Below are 23280 nucleotides of genomic sequence, written 5' to 3' on the forward strand. Positions count from 1 at the left end.
CAAATTGCAGCCTACTGGCAATGAAGCAAGGACATACATTGAGTATGTGTGTTTGATAATGTTTAATATATATTAGTTTATGAAGACCTATTTGGATTGATGAAATTGGAGATTCTTTGCTGAAATAATAAATCTATAAAATACAACTATTTACTTTACAGCTGTATATATGAATAATGGGCTGTTCTTAGATGAATTTGTACAATATCTTATATTACTTGTACTTTGAAAAATACACCCATATACTGAAGTTTGTATCAATTGATGATATACTTTGTTTTAAAAGAAATCCCGATATAAAAGCAGTACATTCAGTTACCTAAAATGATTTTAATGTTTTATTTATATTTGATTTATATATGTATATATATATATATATATTTTTTTTCTTTTTTAATTAGATTCAGATCGAGGAAGTTCTGACACAGCTGAAGATGGACCAGTAGAGGATGACAGAAGATCACACAATTTAGACAGCCGCTTATTAATTGGACATTTCTATGAACCAAATTCAAACAGTATAGCTTACTCTGATTTGAGTGGGACTGGAGACACACAGTCCATTGACACCACTAATACAAGCCTCTCTACAAGCACTTCAAGCTCGAGTCCAAATCACTGTCGTTTAGATGGTAAGTCACTTGCTTAGTTACAGATATTTGTATTGTATTTATTATAAGCTGATAGACTATATAAAAGTGATAGATTGCTATACAGTAAAGTACTGGACAGAATGTTTTCTAGTATTACTTATTTCCCTTTATGTTCTAAGTTCAAACCATTCTAAAGTCTTTCATCTTTTTCTCTGTAGCTCAGGAATAATAAAGAATTTGTCAGTTATGTACTCTAGTTATTTAATTGATCATACCTCTTTCTTGAAATTTGTAAAATATTTTTCATTGTTGTAGTAGTAGTAGCAGCTGCTGCTGCTGTTGTAAGAAATGAAATAGTAGAGATTCTTGATTTTAGGGCTTCTTAGAGTTTTGATGTATTTTGTTATTTGATTTTCGTACTCAGTTATACTGATATCACACAACTTATTCACTACTCTCATCATCATCAGCTGCTCAACAGAGTGTGAAGCATGAGAGATAAAAGTATAAATGATAGTGATGAGAGAAATATGAGATAGTGGAATGAGTGATAGGAGTACTCTGTATTCTAAGACAGATACCAATATTGAGGGTAATAAAGCAGGGAGTTGACAAAAGTCTATGTGACCTAAAAAATAGAGTGAAGACAGAAGCCTGAGAGAAAGAGAATGAGTATTCTGGCAATGATGGTGACACAGAGTAGTGATGAGCAGTATAGGAAGGGAGGGTGAAGGTTGAGTGAGCTGGGCATAATTGGTCCAATGTAGCTACTTGCACACAGGTGACAAAATGGGCTAGAAGGGTTGAGGAATGAAGGTGATAGCATGATGAATGGGAAGTAGATGAATCCTGTACCAGAAAGCTACATATAGGAATAGTGGGGAGAGAGTCAGAATAGGTGCTGTGGCATTGTGACTGGAAGCAATGTGACGAACAGAAGAAATCCTCTGCTATTCTCACAGTACCGTGAAAATTGAACAGAAGGAGTGACTGAGAGATAAGAAATAGGTATGAATGAAAGAATGCAGTCTATGGTGAACAGCACACAAGTGGTAAAGGTATAGGTGAGAGAGTGCAGTGTGTGGTGAACCACTGCCATATTTAGTCATACTGATAGCATAGTGCAGTGTGATTGATAAGAGGTGGTGGTGGTGAGCGAAAGATGAGTAATAATGACATAGGTGCAGGGAGCACAAACAAGAGAAATGAAGGTTTAAGCAAATGAGGTCATGGGTAGCAGTGGTATGAGACAAAAGTGATGCAAGAGACGAGTGATATGGATATGAGGGTGAGAGGCTATTTCAGAGGTCATTGATATAGGCTAGATTGTAGGTAGACATGCTTACATACTAGCACACTTGTTCAAACATATGTCTAACTTGTTTGTATATATACAAGCAGATATAATTTTAATGCCCATTCTGTCATGTCTGAGCAGGCGGCAAGTTCTTCTCTCACACAGCATACTATCCATCAACGTAGTCCTTTGACATCTCCTTCATGAGGCATAACAGCTTCAGATCTGACTTCACCACTTGGTCTCAAATCATCTTCAGTCTCCTGCCACAGGTTTCATCCCTCTGAACAAGTAGCACATTTTTATACACCTGTCCTCCTCTATACACCACATGTGCTAATACCAACACAGTCTTTTCTCGTGCTTGCTCATTTGTTCATGCACACTAGTATTACACATCTGATGGAGCATGCTTGCTTCATTTCTTGTGAGCTGTTGTAGATTCCCTTTGTTCAAGGCCCACGCCCCACTATTATGCAGCATTGCATTTTACACAGAAGCTTCATACAATTTACATTTCAGTCTGAAGAGGAAGCCCTTTGTTGCTGGCAGAGATAATAGCTCCCTGAACTTTCTCCAACTAATTTTTACTTTGGATACTATGCTCTTAGAACACCCACCCTAAGTAACAAGTTATAAACTACTTGTAGACAGCTGTCTAGATAATGGATTGAATCTATATCACAAGTATTCTTAGTACTTATTGCTTCTGAGCACGTGCTGCATATGAAGCTTACATTGTCTGTTAGACTACCTGTGATTCCACTACATCTCTTGTGTATCCACATTTTTCACCAAGTACACTATGGAATTCCTTCTTACCCATTTTCTAAATGTCAAGCAAGGCTATTTTCTGTATGGAAACAGGACCCTGTCTTCTTTGCTATCTTAGTCTTTGCAAAAGTTCACCTTAAGGTCCTTTGATTCTCGGTTTTGTCTCCATATCTGAAATTTCTTTTCTAACTCTATTACTGATTGATCTATAAGAGCTAGGTCATCAGCACATAGGAGCTCCCGCAGGCAGCTGGTTTTAAACTCCTCTGATATGTTCTGGAGGACTATAAGGAACAGAAGGAAGCTGAGGACTGATCCCTTGTGTACTCCTAGATTCATATTGAATTCATTGCAATACTTATCCATAATCCTCACCTTCCTAATTTTACCTTAGTATGTAGCTTGGACTGTTCTCGCCTGTTGTTCATCCACTCTATGCTTCCTTACTTAATGACCACCAGACCATGGAGCAGGGAGCTCTCTCAAAGGCTTTCTTTTGGTCAACAAAAGCTAGTTATAGGGGATTATTCCTTGTTAGATACTTCTCCTGTAGTTGTTTCCCTAGAAAATGGCATTTTCCTGGCACGAAACCAAACTGCATAGTGTCTTTGTTAACTCTCCTCACCAATCAGTTGTGCTTTAATTATTTTGGCAACCTTTGTAACCTGGTTTATTACCTTTGTAGTTTCCTCTCTCTGTTGAATGTCTTTGTAGCTGTAGATGATGATACTGTGCCAGTTATCTTTGCCTGTTCTGGCACTGTCAATCTATATATCGCTGGTGGGGAGATGAATTGCTGCTGTCTCTAGAGGTCAATTGTCCATCATTGACAAGACCAAACCAGGTCGAAATCACATGATCTGGTGGTCTTGGTGCTGGAGGTAGTGGGGGTTTATTTCCCCTTCTAGCAATATAAACAAGAGTGCATGTTGCACCAAAAGCCAATATGAAAGTTGCTCTCACAGTATCTACTGCAGTATAGTTTGTTCTAATAGAACATCCACTTTTAAGTGGGGATAAATATTATCTCTCTGTCAGTTATGGGTATGACACCCTCCTGTACCACTTGATCCATATCCACTATTTGATATTTTAAGAATTTCAGCAGTGATTCTTGATGGGGTACTATTTTATGACCTTCATAGCCTGTTATCTCAGCATCTATCCTTTATATGACTTACTGTTTTATAAACTTTAATTTCTTGAATAGTCTTACTGAAAGTGACACTGGCACCTAAGTTAATTAAACCTTTTATAGTTGCACTACTACGCCTTTTTCTTTTCAGTATCATTGAGAGAAAATTTACCCATGTTCTATACCCATCCCAAGTGACAATCTCATTCTTCTAAATTATCCAGCTTATCTCATTGCTTAGAGTAAACCCTTTGAGCTAGATATATCTTTCCATCTGGCTTCTTAGTACTACACCTTGTGATCTTTTTTTTTTTTTCAGTTCTTACAAAGTTACCATTCGTATTATTCTACTCTCATGTTAACCAATACCTAACTGAGGCTCTGTTCCATCAACAGAATCTATTTGTGGCTTGCAGCAGTTTGCTATTGCCTCTTAATAACCCCCGACTGTTGACTCTATTTTGATAAGCATCATACGGTTCTGTTTAAAAATTTTATGTAATGGAAATCTTAACTTCTATACTTCCTTCTTCAGTCCTTTACTTTTGAGTTGCTTAACTACTAACCTATGCTAAGCGGTGTGTTCTTCACCAGGCAATAATTTGGTCCTGCATTTTTAAAGCATACATCATTTTCTTGATAAGTACAAATCCAATCTGGTTCATTCTGAAGTTTATTTCATTACCACCTTACTGAGAACCCAGTAGAGATGATGTATATAGTCTACTTGTCTGCTATAGTGGAAATACAGTATGACAGGTTAATTATATTTTAATCATCAGTTAATGGAAAAGAATAGTTGCAGGTATGGTACATACATAGCTGTATGCTTAAAAAGTTGAAAAGCCTTGTGAGGGGATTTGGTAGATGGCGACAAAAAGAAGTTCATTGTGTGTATAATGTGTGTGGTGCATGTGTGTGTGTCCCCCCGTCCTTATCTTGACATCACTTACCAGTAATAAGTGAACCTCATCATCATCATACAAGTGATGTCATTTCTTAAGAATTTTAGTTCTTAATGTATGCTTTGTGTTGTTTTTATATGACATTTTACAAAACTGTTAAATGACTTTATAATATAGAACTTTATATTTTCCTGTTCATTTCTTTTATTTTTCCCTTGTTAACCGCAGGATCAAATATAAGTGCAAGGAATAGATATTTAGCAGGTAATGGTAAGTATATAAATTTGACATCTATTTTCCTTCCAATTCAGATTATTATCCTTATTATTTTTAATGTTGTAATAGTTGTTTTGGTGTTGTAGTTATTATTATTATTATTATTATTATTATTATTATTATTATTATTATTATTATTATTATTATTATTATTATTATTATTATTAAATCTGTTACAAGCTAGGGATGTTGTCTTGAGGTTTGGTGATAAATCTTCTCAGATCTCAAGAACCTTTCTTAAGCTTCTTGCAGAATACAGGATTGCACTTTTCTGTAGTTTGATAATGCCAATCTCAATTCTTTGAGCTTCTTAGGTAGCAGTTTGAGTGTTGTGTCAAGTGCATCTATTATCTCTAGAATAACTGTCATCATAGTCTTCCTCAATCCATTCATCTCCAGCTAGGGCCTGATGATTCTCACTTGTATCAATTCCTGTGGTATCCACTCTATTATGATATGGTATTGCAAAGTCTATGGTCTTATACTGTTTTTTTTTTTTTGTTCTTTACCCTCATATCCAGTCTTCTTCAATATTATGGTCAGTCTTTATGGAGAAATCCCATAAAATCTTGTAGTTATCATTCTCTATCACAGCCTTTGGGTTATATTCTTACCACTTGTCTTCTGTTTTGAAACCACACACTCGACTAACATTTCACTGTGTATTATTATGATTATTATTATTAAGGTGGTGAGCTGGCCGAATCATTAGCACACTGGGCAAAATGCTTAGTGGCATTTTATCTGTCTTTATGCTTTGAGTTCAAATTCGGCTAAGGTTGACTTTGCCTTTCATTCTTTCAAGGTCGATAACATAAGTACCAGTGAAACACTGGGGTCGATATAATTGACTAGTCCCCTCACCCAAAATTTCAGGCCTTGTGCCTTTAGCAGAAAGGATTATCATTATTATTATTATTATTATTATTATTATATGCTATATATTAGCAGTGATGTTTTCTTGAGGTTTGATATACAACAAATCTTTTCAAATCTTAACAATCTTTCTTAGGATTCTTGCAGAATACAGGATTGCACATTTCTGCAGGTTGGCAGTATGAGTCTCAATTCCAGTATCCTTCAGTGTTTTAGGTAGCATTTTTGGTTTTCTGTCAAGTGCACCAATCACCACTGAAATAATTGTCATCTTCCACAATCTCTCCACCTCTCTGGCTTGGTCCTGATTTTTCACAATTATTTTTACTTTATCCGCTCTATTATCATATGATACATTCGGTATTGTTATTATTGTTTAGATGGTGAGCTGGCAGAATCATTAGCACACTGGGTAAAATGTTTAGTAGCATTTCATCTGTCTTTGTGTTCTTGAGTTCAAATTCCGCCAAGGTCGACTTTGTCTTTCATCCTTTCAGGATCAATAAGTACCAGGTACACACTGGGGTTGATGTAATCAACTAGGTCCCTTCCCTAAAATTTCAGGCCTTGTGCTTATAGTAGAAAGGATTATTATTAAGGTGGCGAGTAGCTTTTCATCCATTTTCATGTTCTGAGTTCAAATTCTACCGAAGTCAACTTTGCCTTTCATCCTTTTGAGGTCAGTGAAATAAGTACCAGCTGAGCACTGGGGTCAATATAGTTGACTTACTCCTCCCTCTAAATCTCCAAAACTGCTAACCTTGTGCCAAAATTTGAAACCATTATTATTATTATTATTAAGGTGGTAAGCTAGCAGGATTGTCAGCATGCCAGACAAAATGCTTGCAGCATTTCATTCATCTTTAAGTTCTGAGATTAAATTCTGTCAAGATTGATTTTGTCTTTCATCCTTTTGGGGTCGATAGAATAAATATCAGTTGAGTACTGGAATTTGTGCAATTACCCAGCCCTCTCCCCTAAAATTTCTGGCCTTAAGCCTATAGTAGAAGGGATTATTATTGTTCACTAATATTAAATAATATAATTTGAAAAATAATTATGTTTTAAAAAATAGATATATTTCATTTATGATCTATTATAATATCCACATATTAAACATTCAGTTTGTTTGACTTTTTCTATAGCAATATACAGATCCTTCCATATCACAAATAAATAAAGTTAAAAGCATATGCACAATGACATAGACACATACAGAAGTGGGTACGTGCACACACATTTGTGGATGTGTTTTTGTACATATTTGTAGATAGAGAGACACACATGGAAACTTACACATATACATTCTGACATTTTAGACATGCCCACACATATGGTCATAAATGTGGCTGTGTGGCTAAGAAATTTATTGTACAACCACATAGTTTCAAATTCAGTCCAACTCTATGGTGCTTTGGGCAAGAGTTTGTGCGTATGTTTGTGTGCATACACAGGAGATAGCATATTAAATTGTGAAACACTGAACAAAAATATTTTGTTGTATAATATCTCAGGGTCAGTAAAACTCTTGAGGGTGATGCTAAGCATCATTGCAGGTCAATGATTAAAACATGTAAGAAACACATTTGTACAATCACTAAAGAAAAAAAAGTGTTCAAATTTACAAAACTAATGAAAACAAGTTTACATTATATTGATCTGATATTGGTACTAGAGCGCAATTTTGAGGAATAATACAATATATTAAATTGACCCAGTATTTGAATGGTACTTATTTGATTGATCCATGAATAGTAGTAATATTGGGGCATGCAATGTAACAGCACATCACTGCATTCGCCATTTGTTGGTGATTGCCTACTCCTGGCAATTGATACTTTTGCACCACTCAGGTGACAACCCTCCAATCCTGTTTGGTTAGTCATTGCTGGAGAGGTTTTATGAAGTTGGCATGCAAATTCTACCATGGCCTCTATTATTTGCCTTTTATGATACTTTTATGGCAGAGGATATGTTTGACATGATGGCCTCCACAGAGCACAAGAATGATAAAGCATAAATCTTACATACATATCCTCCAGTTCAAAACAATGTCAGCAAGTGGCTATACTTTATGACCAGTAAAAGATGAGCTGGGTGACAGAACCAAATGAAATATACCCTGAAAACTGCAGTGTATAATAATAATATTCAGCATCATTAAACATCCATTTTCTATGGCAGCATGGGTTGGATAGTTTGATAGGATCTGATGAGCCACAGAGCAGTGTCGGGCCATAACATCAGCTCTGGTTTGGTTTTATGGCTTTTTTTGTGACACTGGCACCAGTGCAGTTGCAAGTAACTTGCAAGACAAAGTGACGAAAGAAAAAGAAAAAAAAAGCTCTTGACAAAGCAGGGGTGGGTGGGGTTGGGGTCGTGACTTTATGTCAGATGTTGAAAGCTAAAGTATGATAGAGGGACAAGCACAAGTATCTTGTTATGGAAGAGATACATGCCTGTTATATGGGCTGTTAGATATGTAATTCGTCTGACGTTCCGTGTGTCATGTGGTTCGTCTGAGTTCATTGTTTCATTGTTGTTGTCTTGTGGGACTGTCGTAGTAAAATGTCATTGATATATATATGGCGGACATGACTTTTGTTTATTCATAACGAACATTGGGTGAGTGCGTTCTTTGTATGTAATTGAACAATAACAATGCCTACCCCACGTTATGTGAGGGTGGATGAGAGTAGCTGGAAGGGATATAAAGATGGTAGTGATAGGGAGTCAGAGCATAATGTCAAGTTTCAAGAAGGTGAGTATAAGGAAGAATGTAGTCTATGGATTAGGAGGAGAGTGATATGTTAAGAGTTACTGGGCTAGAGGTGGATGTAGTGAGGCACAAGGTCAGAAATTTGGTGGGGGTAGGGGTGAATCAATTAAAACAACCCAAGTACTTGATTGGAACTTTATTTTACTCCTGGAGAGAGGAAGGGCAAGGTTAAACTCAGTAGGTTTTGAACTTGGAGCACAGGGAGTTGGGACAAATATTGATTTCAAATTTTTTGACACAAGGCCCTCAAGTCAGTGCGAAGGAGTAAGTTGATTACATTGACTGTGGTGCTCAACTGGTACTTATTTTATCAACCCCCAAAAGGATGAAAGGTAAAGTTGACCTCGGTAGATTTTGAACTCAGAATGTAAAGACGGTTGAAATGCTGCTAAGCCTTTTGCTTGGGCAGCTAACAATTCTACCAACTCACTGCCTTGAATTGGGACAAACATTGCAAGGCTTTAACCTGCCTCACTTAGTTTTACCACCTTTGTAGTGCAAAATAATACAAAAATTTATTGTGACTGTACCCTTCTGTGAGTGAAGAAATACTCTTGACCTATCCTCAGTGAGGCAGAATGCTCTAAGGTGGTCCGTTGCCATAGATATATATTTTGGGGTTTTCTGCCCTCTTCAATCACCTGTATCTGTTTACTCCCTCTGAAATGGAAGAAGCCTGGGATGCCAGGCTTGTCTTCCATAGCAGCTAAAATCTGGAACTCTATTGACTTTATATTTCTATTCTGCTGGGAGCTAGACCTCTCTGTGCTCCTTGAGCATGGTCATGACTTGCTTTGATACCCTTATATATAGATGTGAAAAGAAACTGTTGGGTTGTGCAGGTTGGTGTAACCATCCTACAGCTTCCTCTTTATTGTTGTAGATAGCTACCACTGTCCCCCTGTTGCTTTCTTCTGTTATGTACACTACAGAAGGCCACACCTCTTCCAGACATTTCTCAATTTCTGTTGAGGATAGATTATTGTGACTTTTTCCTTGTGCAATTGATGCACTTGTAAATAATGGTTCTGTTTTATTGAACCAAAATTCCTCTTCTGAGAGCAATACCACTCCAAGATGGTTGATATTGTTCTCATGTTTTTTAATTCTATCAGCTTTTCCTTTGAGAGAATGCAAAGTGCATTGGTCTGTAACATGTTTTTTTTTCCTTTATGGATTTGTCATCATTACTGTTGTTGAGGCTGTCCTTGTTATGTTGCTGTTGTTTTTCTTCTTATAGTTTTTGTGATGATAATGATGATAGTGGTGGTGGCAGATGCTGCTGTTGTTGTTTATGTTACTGTTGCTGTTACTACTGTTGGCACCATTTTTGTTGAAGCTTATGTTGTTGGTTTTGTTACTGTTATTCTTTTTGTATTCTTTTCTACTTTTAATGGAAGCAGTTCAGCATCACATTGAACACTCTTTGGTGATCTATGATTGCTGAGTTCATCCAAGCATGAGGTGAGAAGAGAATCAATACATTTTCTCCAATGACTTCTTCCCCATTTAATCATGTGCAGGCCATCTTGTTCAAAAAAAAATACAGAAAATTATATAATCGAAAATTTTCTGGAACAGGCAAACACCTGTTGTATGTTTTCTATGAAAACCTAGCAAAAGAAAGGCAAATTTAGGAAATGATTTTTGATTCAGGCACAAAGCCTACAATTTTAAGAGGTGAGGGTTAGTTGATACTTTTGATCACAGTACTTGACTGGTACAGTATTTTATTGACCCTGAAAAGTAAAATGGAGCTCAGATGGATTTGAAATCAAATCATAAATTGGCTGTACTAAATCTCACTAGGCATTTTGACCAACACTCTAGTGATTCTGCCAATAACAATAATAGTAATGATAATAATCTATGAAGATTGGTGTAACTCTTCATGAAGATAAATACACAATTAAAAGAGTGTGATATATTGTAAAACACTGATTGACTTTGTTTATTGAACTGAACAATATTTCAACATTATGTCTGTCTCCTTAAGAATAGTGAAAAATACATAGAAATGCAGAGACTATCCAGTATTCTTCTCAACAAAAAAAAAGTCATCCTGTTTGTCTTGTTCATAACTGGTTAAAACAAGAAAAAAAAAAAAGAGAGAACTTTTACTCAAAACATTTTGTATAAATCTGATAGAACTCTCTTGTTATTTTGTTCATTGCTCCAGTGTAGGATGCTTCTAACTTACAAACACTTTGACAGAACTTGCCGAGCATTTTACGACAAACAGCTGTAACTTTGATGAGCACTCACTCAGAAAATATTCTGACACCATTGAATTTTCAGTTGTCAAAACACATGAAGATAAATATAATTGAGAGTTACTAACATCCTACTCTGGAAGGATGGACAGAATGACAGGAGAGGTCCATCAAATTTATACAAAACTTTTTTACTAAGAGTTCTCTTCTCTTTTTTCTTTTCCTTCTTGTTTGAACCAGTTATGAACAAGTGAAACTTGATAACTTTTCTCTCTTTTTTTTTTTTTTGTCTTGGAAGCAATGTGGGACATCTCAGTTAATTGTTTGAATTTCTGCATTCCTGTGTATTTTTAGTTTTTCATTATTCTTGTCTTATCTTGAACCTGAAGAAGACAGACATATTGTTGAAATATTGTTCAGTTCAATAAACAAAATCAGTCAGTGTTTTATTACATATCACACTCTTAAAAATTGTGTCGTAGTAGTAGTAGTAGTAGTAATAATAATAGTAATGATAATAATAATAATAATAATAATAATAATAATAATAATATAGTACGATAATATTAGTTGAAAAAATTTATATTTTTGCACTTTTTTCTATATTTTGCTTATTTTTTTAATTGTTAGCATTCACACATCTCTTTTATTTAACCCCTTTGCTACCGATCTCCCTCACACTACATCTGGCTCTATGATACAAACTTCCTGTTTCCAAGTTCTATTAAAATTTCACATTCATTTATGTTCTAAACACCAGCCATTAAGTTATTTTACTAAATTTTTCATTGTTTTTAAAATTATTTAAAACAAATCAGTATATTTTGACAAAAATGTTGTAACAAAGGGGTTAATATATTGTCATCTGTTACTTTCATTGAATTCATATTCTTCTTTTTGCTCCAATAAACTCCAAGACTTTTTAAAAAGCTTACCTTATCTATAACATTCCTTAGCATACACACATATAAACACACATGCAAAATGTCATTCTAGTCTGCTAAGATTCTTTTTTTTAACATTCCAAAGAGTAAAACCATCTTTCTGGTGTTATATGGCTGCTAACCAGGCTTTATAAATCTTCAGACTATGTTTTACATATGTTCAATTTACTCAATTGCAACATAATTTTCTTTTCATATCTTTTACAAACATACACTGGAACTAAGTCACACATACACTCTTTTTGGCACAAAATTTTGGTTTTGTATCTACTGGTGTCTGTATATTCTGTTGTTGCAGACAATATATCTGAAAGCCCTATTTTAGTGGGATATGAACAATCATGCACATTCATATCGCTATAAATATATATTTGTATGTGTATGTGTCTTAAGTTTGTAATCTCCAGTCCTGGAAGAATGGGCTGGAGTCCCATGGCATTGAGGAGCAAAACAAAGATCAAAATGTTAGGCACAAGTAGAGAGCACAAAATTCTAGTTCCATCTGGTGAGTAGCCTTGAGGCTGGAGTTAGAAACAAGAAAATATTCAAGGATATTTGTAGAGTTAATCTGTTGGTAATAAATCTAAGTCAGTGCAGAGACCAACTAGCGAAAGGCAGTTTGGACTGGCAAATACTTTGGATTTTATGCCAGCGAAAGAACAAAAAGTTGTTTTTCTAATAGTCTTATAGTCAGCCTTGATTTAACAGACCTGTGCCATATGAATAACCAGTTGAAAGCCTAGATGTGATTACTGGAGTTAGTGCTCCTTATTGCCTGTGCTTGATTGGGACCTTCATTGCACATTTTGACTTGCAATTGTAAGCTGGAGCTTCTTTGTTAGCCAAATGACACCTGTGAGTATTCTGTTTGTTGTCATCAGTTTGCTTTTTTCACTGTGTCTTCTACATGTGCCAGGTGTTGTGTACAATTCTTAGTATTTTTGCCTACTGAGCTTGTGATATCTTTACGTTGTTGATCATCATTATATTTGATGTTTCTAGTGGTCCTGGTAATACAATAGGTTTAGTCTCTGGTCATCTCTGATTGAGTAGGCTTACAATATGCCCCTTTCTTTTAAGATGACAGTGTTTGGGTTGAGGAAGATTTGGTTGCTAGTTCAAGTTGGTTCACTGATATGGAGTTAGAAGTTTTGCTGACATCAATAGGTAGTTAAAATAGTGTGTCAGGATTTTGTTGTTCTTTATGCTCAGCAAGAAATTTTTGTGCAGTATTCATGAGTTGTGTTGTGGATGAGTACAGAAATTTAAAAAAGGAAAAAAACAATTTGACAGGTCTATTTGAAGCAAATTTAGCTAAGAGTATTCAACTAAATTTGACAATTTGTTTAAAAGGAAAAGAAAACAAGGTCTCATCCAAAAATAAAGTACTTTAAAAATATTTTAAAAAATCAACTAGATTATGCCTGGGATATTACTGGTGAAATCCTAGAACTTCTCCAACAATCACTTCAGATGCTTTCGTGCTGCTACACATATGACCTTCCAGCAGTAACCCTCTCCAGCTAGGGTTTGACCACAGTCTCCAGCAGCTTCACATACATATCTGAATTGAATCTTAAGGCACTATTCAAAGATGTGGGATGGCATGATGTCACCATCACTGGAGACAGACTCAGTTTGAGGTAGCTTGGTGGCCAAAATCAAGGAGGTGTTCAAAGATCTTTTCAGGGACATAACAAGGAATGTCTCAGAGCCTTTACAGTGTTCACAGAGCATTGAGCAGCAGTCATGATGCCAGTATTTTGGCACCTGGTATAAATCATCATGATACTGGCAACTCTTTTCCAATATTCAAAAGGCTTCCTGTGCTCTGTGTCAGTTAACTTTTTCTCAACTACAGCTGTAATCTTTATGCTCTCCAACACCATTGACTATCAAGCTGTTCCTGAAAAAAAGAAAGCATTAAAAAAAAAAAAATCAAATTTAGCCCTAACACCCTGTGTCTCTAGGTAGTTGAACTATTTTTCTCATTGTGAATGCAAAGTAGAAATATTAGATCAAGTCAAACAATGCAAAATTCCCTGTGGCTTTTCTTTTCAGTCCAGCTTCTGTGACAGTTATTGCTCTCTTTGTTGTTCTGGTTTATTTTCCTTAGTTTAAAAGGTCTTAAAATAATAAACTATTCCAATATGTTTTCCTACTTTACTCTATTAATAACCATGGTTTGATACTCTCCATTTGGTAGAGCTATTGAAGAAGGCAGTGTATGTCTATAACGCTAGGTAGAATCCATAATACTAAAGATGTTAACAAATTTTGATATATTTGTATAAGACATGATAATTTACTTTGCATTATGATTGAAGTTTTTGCATGTAAAAGTAATTCAGCAAAGCTGTTTGAATTACTTTTACATGTGATGAAATTGAGGAAGATGAATCAATAAAAGGTAAATATTAATATAGCAATGTGTTCTGGGAACACTTTAAGTAGTTAGTAAGTAGCTAATTAGATTAGATCAGGTCACATGACTGTTGCGCAGTTAAATCAGTTGATTTAATTAGAACTTAATTAATCTGCACCAAAACTTATCTATTGATAGTGACTAGATAAGTTAATAGATAGACTGAAGAAATGTTCTAGTTATTGTTATGATTTCCTAAAATCATTTCTAAATGAATGTCTCTCCCACACTATTTTTCTGAAGTAAGTCACATTTTTTTGTTTTTGTCCTGTTCTTTATCATGTTCATTGTCTTCTTTTATCATCATTCATTTTTATTTATCAAGCCTGTCAATTGTGTAGCTCTAGGTATTAAACCTAGCATGTGCACACACACACACACACACACACACACACACACACACACACACACACACTCTCTCTCATTCACACAGACACACAATACACCACACCATTCTACCCCACCCCCAAATATATTGTTCAGTAGAATATATATATACACATATTGCTCAGTAGACATCACAAGTTAACATTTTGTTGATGATTTTAATGAGAAATAAAATAAGAAAGATAAAAGAAAATTTTTTAATTTCTTTCTGAGAAAATTTAATTTGTTCAATTCTTTTAAAAGAGTTTATATATGTCCCTCATACATTTATACACCTGCATAATTTTCTCTATATTGTTTATTTATATTGTCACATATGATGCTGATGATAATACACATATTTTTAAAGTAAAAGCAGATTTATACTTATTCTGAACTTACATGCATGCGCGCACACACACACACACACACACACACACACACACACACACACATCTTACAGTAGTGTTTGTTTAAATCCTTTTGTTTTTATAGATTTCATTCTTCTTTCCCTTTACTGTAAAAATAAACAAAAGACCTTTAGTTTCTTTCTTAACCCCTCTCTCTAAAAAAATGCTGCTTTCGATTCGTCCATAAATTCTGTTTAATGTGTAGGATTGGGAGCTCAGCCAATGGTAGAAGAGTTTTCTAGAAGCTGTAATAACGACACCAGTGATCTTGATGGCAGCTATGTAAAGAGGGTCGGTAGACTGCCAGGCCAACCGTTCCCCACCGGACCATCTTGGTGGATCGGATATCCGAGTAGGTGCAACCCATCTTTCTACATGGCATGATTCTGTGCTCTCTACCCAGCCATTCTGTTTGACAGATTTGATTTTTTTTCCTAAATTTTTCTGGAACTTTACTCTTTCTCACTTATCAATTATTTATTTAATACAGTTAATGCTAATAACACCTAATTGATGTATGTGTGTGTAATTGGTAAATGTTGTTAGTTTGTCTACCCTCTTCATCTGGCTGCTGCTGCTGCTGCTCTGTTTTATCTGCTGAAAACCATTCAGTCTTCTAATTGCATCTAATTTACTATATCTGTATATGTAAAACTTTTGTTACAATTAGTTTGTAACTTTTCTTTTGCTGCATACTTGCTTCTTTTGGTAATCTTACACTGTGCATCTTATCACTTGATACCAGTTTTCATTATACTTTTGAAAGCATTTTGAAGATAAATTTGAAGAATTTAAAATTGTGAAATTTATGTTTTCATTATTTTTTTTAATATCTTTTTTATATTAGTAATGTTTTCATTATTTTTTTATATCTTTTTTTATTAGTATTTTGATATTATAAGTTATCATAAAACCTTTTTGTTTAATTTTTAACTAATTAATTATATTAAAAAAAAGAGTACAAAGAACCAGAAGTGCATCAAATTTCTTTTCAGGTATTTCAATCTCTGGTTACTTTTCTGTTATCGTTCTTATTTTGAAGTTGTACAAATTACATATTTAAAATGTTATTCTAATCATTTTCAAAGATGTACTAAATTTCATAGTCTTTTATAAAAAGTAAAATCTATTGAATTGATTATCAAGACAATTTTCCTGAAGTCAGCTCACCTAATTTTATTCTAGTACAGTACATAGGTACATAGGTACAACTCTGTAGTGTACTTCCTGTATTCAAGTTCCGCTATTGTTTAGATTGTAGAAGTGCTTTCACTGTAACTTTGTTTCGACTACTTTTCTTACCTCCATTCCTAAACAAAAGAAATTATTTATGAATCTGTTGCTCTGTGAAAATACTGAAGTTTATGAAAGGTTAATTTGATTTAGCAAAATATAATAGTTATCCTGGACAACTACTCTTGCTCTTCTATTTACACCAAGATACAGAATATGTATTGTCTCCAGTCATCTTTACTGCACAGTGACTTGATACTGTAGTAAAGTATGGAATGGAAGGACTGTGACCCAGTTAACTCATATTCTCATGAATAGGTTTATGAGGTTCAGTCTCTGAAAAGAATACTATATCCACAAAATATTTGAAGATGACATATGATCAGACCAATCATCATATTGCTACTTTGATGATGATGATAAATATTAGATGTATAAAATGTTTCATATTAAAAAAAGAAAAAAAAGATTGTTCTTGAAAATTAGCTCAAACTGCTTTTTAAACTGCACTTTTAGAATCCAGTGGCTATGAAATATAGATTTGAATTACTGAATAGCAATTTATGAGCTTCATCTATACACATACCACTTGCGCTTAAGATACCATTCCCATAACACATTTGCATTGTTGGATGTATAATGGGTATCTAAACACCAGGTATTCATTAGCAACTATTCCAGTTAGCAAAAGCCTGTGTTTTTATAATAAATGGGTGACTCCCAATTTGATCTTAATGTGCATTTATCTTAAATAAGTATGTTCTCCTATGGCCTTAGGTTGGCCAATACCTTGTATGTATGTGTTATCCGATAGAAACTGTTTAGTAGCCTGTCATCCCTCCACAGTTTTTGTGCACATGCACGCATACAGCAGCAGGGGCAAGCAAAACTGGTATATTAAAGCAAAATAGTTTGTTGTATTCCAAGTTACACCTTCTTAGCAAACCACTTGTTTTCCATTTAGAATGTTGGTAAAATGAGTATCAAGGTACTAGTCTCAACGTAATCAGCTAAAACTTTCAAAGGTGGTACTCCAGTATGGTCACTGTCCAATAATAGAAACAATTACAGGAATATAGGGTAATTTTAGCTAACTCACAAAATCTTTATTTGTGCAATATGGCATTGCTGTATAAAAATTTAAAGATATGTCAACAAATTACCTTTTGATGCATGATAAGAAGAAAATTAATAGAAAACAACATGAATCAACATTAAAAATAATAAATACTATTTATGAAGACTGACCCCCAAGCTGGTTTCTATGGTCATACATAGTCCAACCATCTGATATTTTTCAAGATCAAATGTTCTCAATCTAATGTGTCCTTTTTTTGGGAGAGTAAAAAAAGAAAAGTACAATGTACTGTATTTCACTTTTTGATTTTGAATTGTACTGTTCTATCTATTTTTAGACATGGTGAAAGAAGTATCATAATGTGTAGTTACTATTTGAATATTATTATATTTCTATAAAAAATATTAAACTGTTTTAACAGAAATTGCATGAAATTTTTATTCATACTCTATTTGAGGTGAAGCTTGAATTTAAAGAAGGGAAGGGGTGGTCACTTCTGGAATGCTATCATCCTTTACTCAGCCTTGAGGAAATGATAAATTACTTCCATGCTAACCTGACTAATGAAATTTGCATATTTTTAGTGCATCAACAAAGTGAGTTGGGTTGTTTTGCTTTGCTTTTGCAAAATTTCCATTTCAGAATGTCAAGAAAATGATACTAACAAACACAAGTTTGTATTTAGTGCTCATGTCTGACACAGCTGCATGTTGATATATTTGTCTTACTCATGATTAAGGTGACTGGGCTTATACTCATTGCATTGTGCATGCCACAATTGATATTCTATATTTACAGGTTTGTTTTCTAATTTTGCAGGATTATTTCCTCAAACATTTCCCCCCAGTCTTTGTTGCAAGAAATCTTGGCAACTGGGGTTCCCTTTTCTTTCATTGTAATGATTCCATTTTAATTTTGTTTGACTTGGGTAATGGCTAAGTAGTGGGGGAAAATGTTCAATATACTGAAAAATTCCTAATATTCGTATTCATTATAGTAAAATTTTACTTCTGTGTATATGCACATTTGTGTGTGTATGTATGTATGTACGTATGTATGTATGTATGTATGTATGTATGTGTGCGTGTATATATATATATATATATATATATATATATATATTTATTTATAGTTGGAAAGGTTAGGAAGGTAAAGGATGAGGATGAAATATTATAACTGAATAAACCAGGGAAAATTAAGTTAAGAGATTTTAAAAATACTTAAGACCAAGTGGTGAATAAATAAGACGAGAAGAGAAGGGAAAAAAAAAAAAAAATGGAGAAAAAGAACAATTGAAAAAGTGAAGTGTGAAAGGGTGAAATTTTAATACACTACACAAACTTCAAAAAACCCTAAAAAACAAAGTTTCATTAAAGGCTCTGAAAGCATTCTGGAGGTTAAGGCTGGGTGGTCTCTTTTTAATGAAGTGTGCCTCCTTTATTCTGAGGTTGACTGCATCCATCCTGCTTGTCAGTCTAGGGGTGGAGAAATCCCCACCACAATGTTGGTGGTGTCAGGTGTGAGAAAGGTAGTGTCTAAGGGTGTGACCCCATCTTGTGATTCTGATGTGTTCTTTATCTTGTTTTCTATTCTAACTCCATAGTATGGAAGGTTAACATATATCCATTCATTGTTTCTCTCTTTCTTTCTTCTTTCCTTCCATTGTTGTTGATGTTGTTGTCACTGTGGTTGTTGTTGTTGTGGTCACTGTTGCTGCTGCTTTTGTTGTTGTTGTTGTTGTTGTTGTTACCACTTTTATTGTGGTTGCTGGAATTACCTCTGTTGATGTTACTGTTGTTGTGGTCATCGTCACCAGTTTGTTGGACATTGTTGTTTCTTTGGTTGAGGAAGAGGACAAAAATTGATTGCTTTGATGGTTGGAAAAGTAGAAATTGTCAGTTATAATGTTTCAGACATTGTCTTTCTCCAGAATAAGAGGAAAAGAGAGGAAAAAGAAAAACAAAAATGAAAGGAAGAGTCCAGGCATAGTCATCCACATGTGGTGGTCTTACATGGTAGTCATTGCATTGACTGACCAGAAGCTGTAGACCAGCTGAGTTAGTTGTCCAAAAAATTGAGAGGTGAATAATGTGTGTGCAGGTATAAGTGTTTGTGTGAGGGTATGTAAGTGTAAGGTGTATAGTTCAGTGATTAGAGTGTCAGGATCACAATCAAGAGGTTGTAAGTTCGATTCCCAGACTGGGCTGTGTGTTGTCTTCTTGAGCAAGACACCTTATTTCATGTTGTTCCAGTTTACTCAGCTGTTGAAATGAGTTGTGATGTCACTGGTGCCAAGCTGTATCGGCCTTTGCCTTTCCCTGAAGGGGGTCTTTATGAAAGAGTAATTGTGTGTGTGTGTGTGTGTGTGTGTATTTGTTGCATCATATTTAGAGCGTAGTATGAAGTGTTAAACTTGGTGGCTGTGTATGTAAACATGTGTATCTGTTATTCTGTTGTGAGAGTGTATTTGTTGGCTAATCATATGTATGTGTGCATAACGTTGCATATATCAACCACATTATGCTGTGAAGCATGTATTCAGAGCAAATTAGTGTGTGAATATAGAGAGGTGTTAGTATGCACATATGTATTTTCTTTTTGTTGTGTGTATGCGTGATACGAAGGCATAGCATATTATGTGGGTATATGTAGTGGGAAGTAATACAAGAGGAGAAGTGATGAAATGAAGCTGAATCAGGTGTAGGCTGGAGGGAGAAAATATTTGTCCTCTAAGCAAAGCCTGAAGTTTAAAGTTCTGGTGTGGAAAACAGAACCAGACAAGAAGAGATGCTGTGTCACAGGTTCCACAGACCAAACTTGGGCTTGTAGGATAAACATCAGGCTGCCAAACTGGATGTGGCAAAGATATATATATATATATACACAGATATACTTATTTTTATGTGTGTGTGTGTATCTTCTACTATATAAATGCAAGTGTATGTGGTTATATGTGTGTGTTTAGCCCTGAAAGGCTCTGAAATGGTGTGCCCTCAAGTAAAGCGAATTTGGGAATATTGTCTGAAATATAATTTGCTATGGGAAATAATTCAACTTTTAGATCAACAAATCTCCCACTTTCTTTCACAATCAGTATCTCTCTCTTTCTCTCTATTTGTCTATGTATATATATACACCTACACACATATACTAGCAGAGGTACCCAGTATTGCCTAGGATTGAAACTGTTCCTTACATACATTATTTAAATTATGTATATTTGACAGATATTTGTCCTCATCTTGTTTGTTGTTGACACAATGTTTTGGCAGATATACCCTCCAGCCATCATCAGGTGTCTTGGGGGAAATTTTGAACCTGGGTTCTCATTCCTAAGGTATTTTTTGATGTTGTTATTATTATTAAAGTCACTGCCTGGAATCGAATTCGGAATCTTGGGGTAAGTAGCCTGCACTCTTAATTACTGCGCCATATGCCTGTTTGCATATGGCATAGTGGTTAAGAGCATGGGCTACTAACCCCAAGATCCCGAGTTCAATTCCAGGCAGTGACTTTAATAATAATAACAACATCAAAAAATACCTTAGGAATGAGAACCCAGGTTCAAAATTTCCCACAAGACACCTGATGATGGCTGGAGGGTATATCTGCCAAAACATTGTGTCACCAACAAACAAGATGAGGACAAATATCCATCAAATATAAATAATGTACATAATTCCTCATTTCTTAAATATAGAACTGTTTTCCTTACATATTGGAAGAAAAATGCAAAATATGTTGTATAGAAATGTGTTATTCTAATTTCAATTTAGTCTTCAATTGGGAAATCAATTCTGAATTCATTATGCAACAAAATAAAATAATAATAATAATAATTATAATAAACGAAAGAAACTACTTTTACGAAGGGAGATAAATTCCATCACATATATTGAAGGAAATTACTTAAGAGCTTTTGGGTAATTCTTTGTTTTCTGGTTTGAAACATAGACAAATAAGTCTTGCAAACTACCACCCTGGAGCAACCAACATAAAGTTGACCATGAGAAAAGCAAGACTCAGTTAATTGCAAGCCATTAGATTTCAAAATGTGACCTTGTGCTTTATTAGTAGACATTGCGAAGCAAAGTCGCACTGGGAATTGTGTTTGTTTGAACTCGAATGGCATGACTGCTGGTTTGATTGGAATTCTTGGAATGAAAACCTCTTCCTCAGAGGCACATCCAGTGATGATGGTAGCTTCTATCACATTGTGGAGGAGTTCCAGATGGCTCAAGAGAATTGAGGAATTCTGTTGTGTAATGGACAGCTTGACTTTCATCAAGGCCTGAATCAACTGATTTGTACTCCTTTAATGACTGTTGGAATCTTATTCATTAATTCATGATTAATCCTTGCTACTATTTCACCTTTTGAAGCAAGAATTGCCCTTTCACACAACCATTTATGTGAATTATAACTTAAGTCTGGAAATACCATGTTCTTCAATTCAGCTGGAGAATTCACCATGATAGCAATATGAGCCAAATTAATATCACCATTTCCATCAAATGGTACTTTCCCATTTCCTAATTGGAGGAGCCAGGTTGAAAACCGTTCTGCACATTGGTCTTCATGTAATAAAGCTCATACATTAGCATTGAAGGAGAATTTCTGTACTTTATTTAATAGGTGTGAAGACTCAATGCATGCTTTTATTTCATCAGATCTTGTTTGTCTCGGAATGACTGGTAATGTCTCCTGATAAAACTAATGTAACTCCTCCCATAAATTTATTGTTACCTTTTATGTTCCATAAGGTCTTATCAAGAGCTTCCATTGCACCTCTATGGGATATGGTGCATTCATCCCAAATGATCAAGTGGTATTGGCACTACACTTTTACTGAACCTGAACCTTTGCTTATGTTACAAATGGGACTGTCATTTGTGACCAGGCTTAGTGGTAATTTAAAAGCAGAAGGAGCTGTTCATCTTCCTTGGAGAATGGTGGCAGCAATGCCAGATGATGCTACAGCAACTGCAATTCTTTTTTGTTGCCTTACCTTGGAGAGAAGCAATGTTATAAATGTTTTACCTGTGCCGTCAGAAGTATCAAGAAAGAAAATTCCTCCGCTTTTTTCTCTGACTGATGAAATAATTTTATCATAGGTACAACATCGTTCTGGAAGAGGTTTAGGCTCATGTTCATTCACAAATGCAGCCAACTCTGTGATGTCATGATTTGTCTCTCTTGCAAATACTCTTGAAGTTAAATCACTAATTTGACAGTTTGTTTTTGGCCGTCCAGAGCCAGACTCTTGCAAGATTTTGCCTCCCATGGCCAAGACCTGATCCTCAATTTCAATCAGTGCTTAGTTTAAAATTTTTTCCGAGAACTGAATATTGATATCTGGGTTTGCCTGTTGAACTGCATAATTTATGTCCTCAACCATGTCCTCACAATGTTTCATCCAAAGCTATAGAGGACTGCCAAGTTGATACATGTTCAGTATAATTACAAAAAGGTTACGGAGTTTCCTTGGAGAATCTGATTCTGATGCTTCAGTCAATGCAAGGTCCCAATGCTCATCATTTTCTAAAAAAAAACCTTGTTGATAGCATATTTCCCTATTAGTTTCACACACATGACCATCTACCCTTCTCGAATTTTGGACTAGTTTGGGACCACGTACTTCAGGCAAAAGGAGCCATAAGTAGAAGCATTCTGCTTGGTTTGGGTGGACACTATAAACTCTTGCAAGAGCATCAACCCCACGTTTCCTTTTGTGCCAGTTATTGTTTCTCCAGGTGTAATACTTGGGTAATTGTGGGAATAGGAGTTTTCTTGCATCTCCATCTACTTGACACAACTTAGAAAAGGCAGTAAGGGTAGTTTCTTTTCACACAGATGCTTGTTGCAAGGTTGTTTGTTTTGTAAAGATAACCCTGTGGTCATTCTGTAGATGGACACTCAGATGAATGATGGTTGGGTGCTTCTCATGAATGGGAAAATTGAAGATGCGCTAAAAAG

The 23280-nt window shown here is 35.1% G+C and overlaps 1 protein-coding gene across 44 annotated transcripts in view; it reads left to right on the forward strand.

Annotated features, from left to right (window-relative positions):
* LOC106874170 (uncharacterized) overlaps positions 1 to 23280 on the forward strand; it is a 312709-nt gene that overhangs the window by 75223 nt on the left and 214206 nt on the right. For 28 of the 44 annotated variants that reach the window (XM_014921803.3, XM_014921805.3, XM_052975460.2 and 25 more), the window contains exons 2-4: positions 402 to 632; positions 4933 to 4974; positions 15199 to 15345. In XM_014921803.3, the coding sequence (XP_014777289.1) occupies positions 402 to 632; positions 4933 to 4974; positions 15199 to 15345 (420 nt within the window). The remainder of the gene's footprint in view (positions 1 to 401; positions 633 to 4932; positions 4975 to 15198; positions 15346 to 23280) is intronic. The other 16 variants (XM_014921806.3, XM_089338829.1, XM_089338841.1 and 13 more) reach the window with 1 other exon arrangement.

The sequence above is a fragment of the Octopus bimaculoides genome, chromosome 21 (assembly GCF_046866305.1).
Source record: "Octopus bimaculoides isolate indiv1 chromosome 21, ASM4686630v1, whole genome shotgun sequence".
Taxonomy (NCBI): domain Eukaryota; kingdom Metazoa; phylum Mollusca; class Cephalopoda; order Octopoda; family Octopodidae; genus Octopus; species Octopus bimaculoides.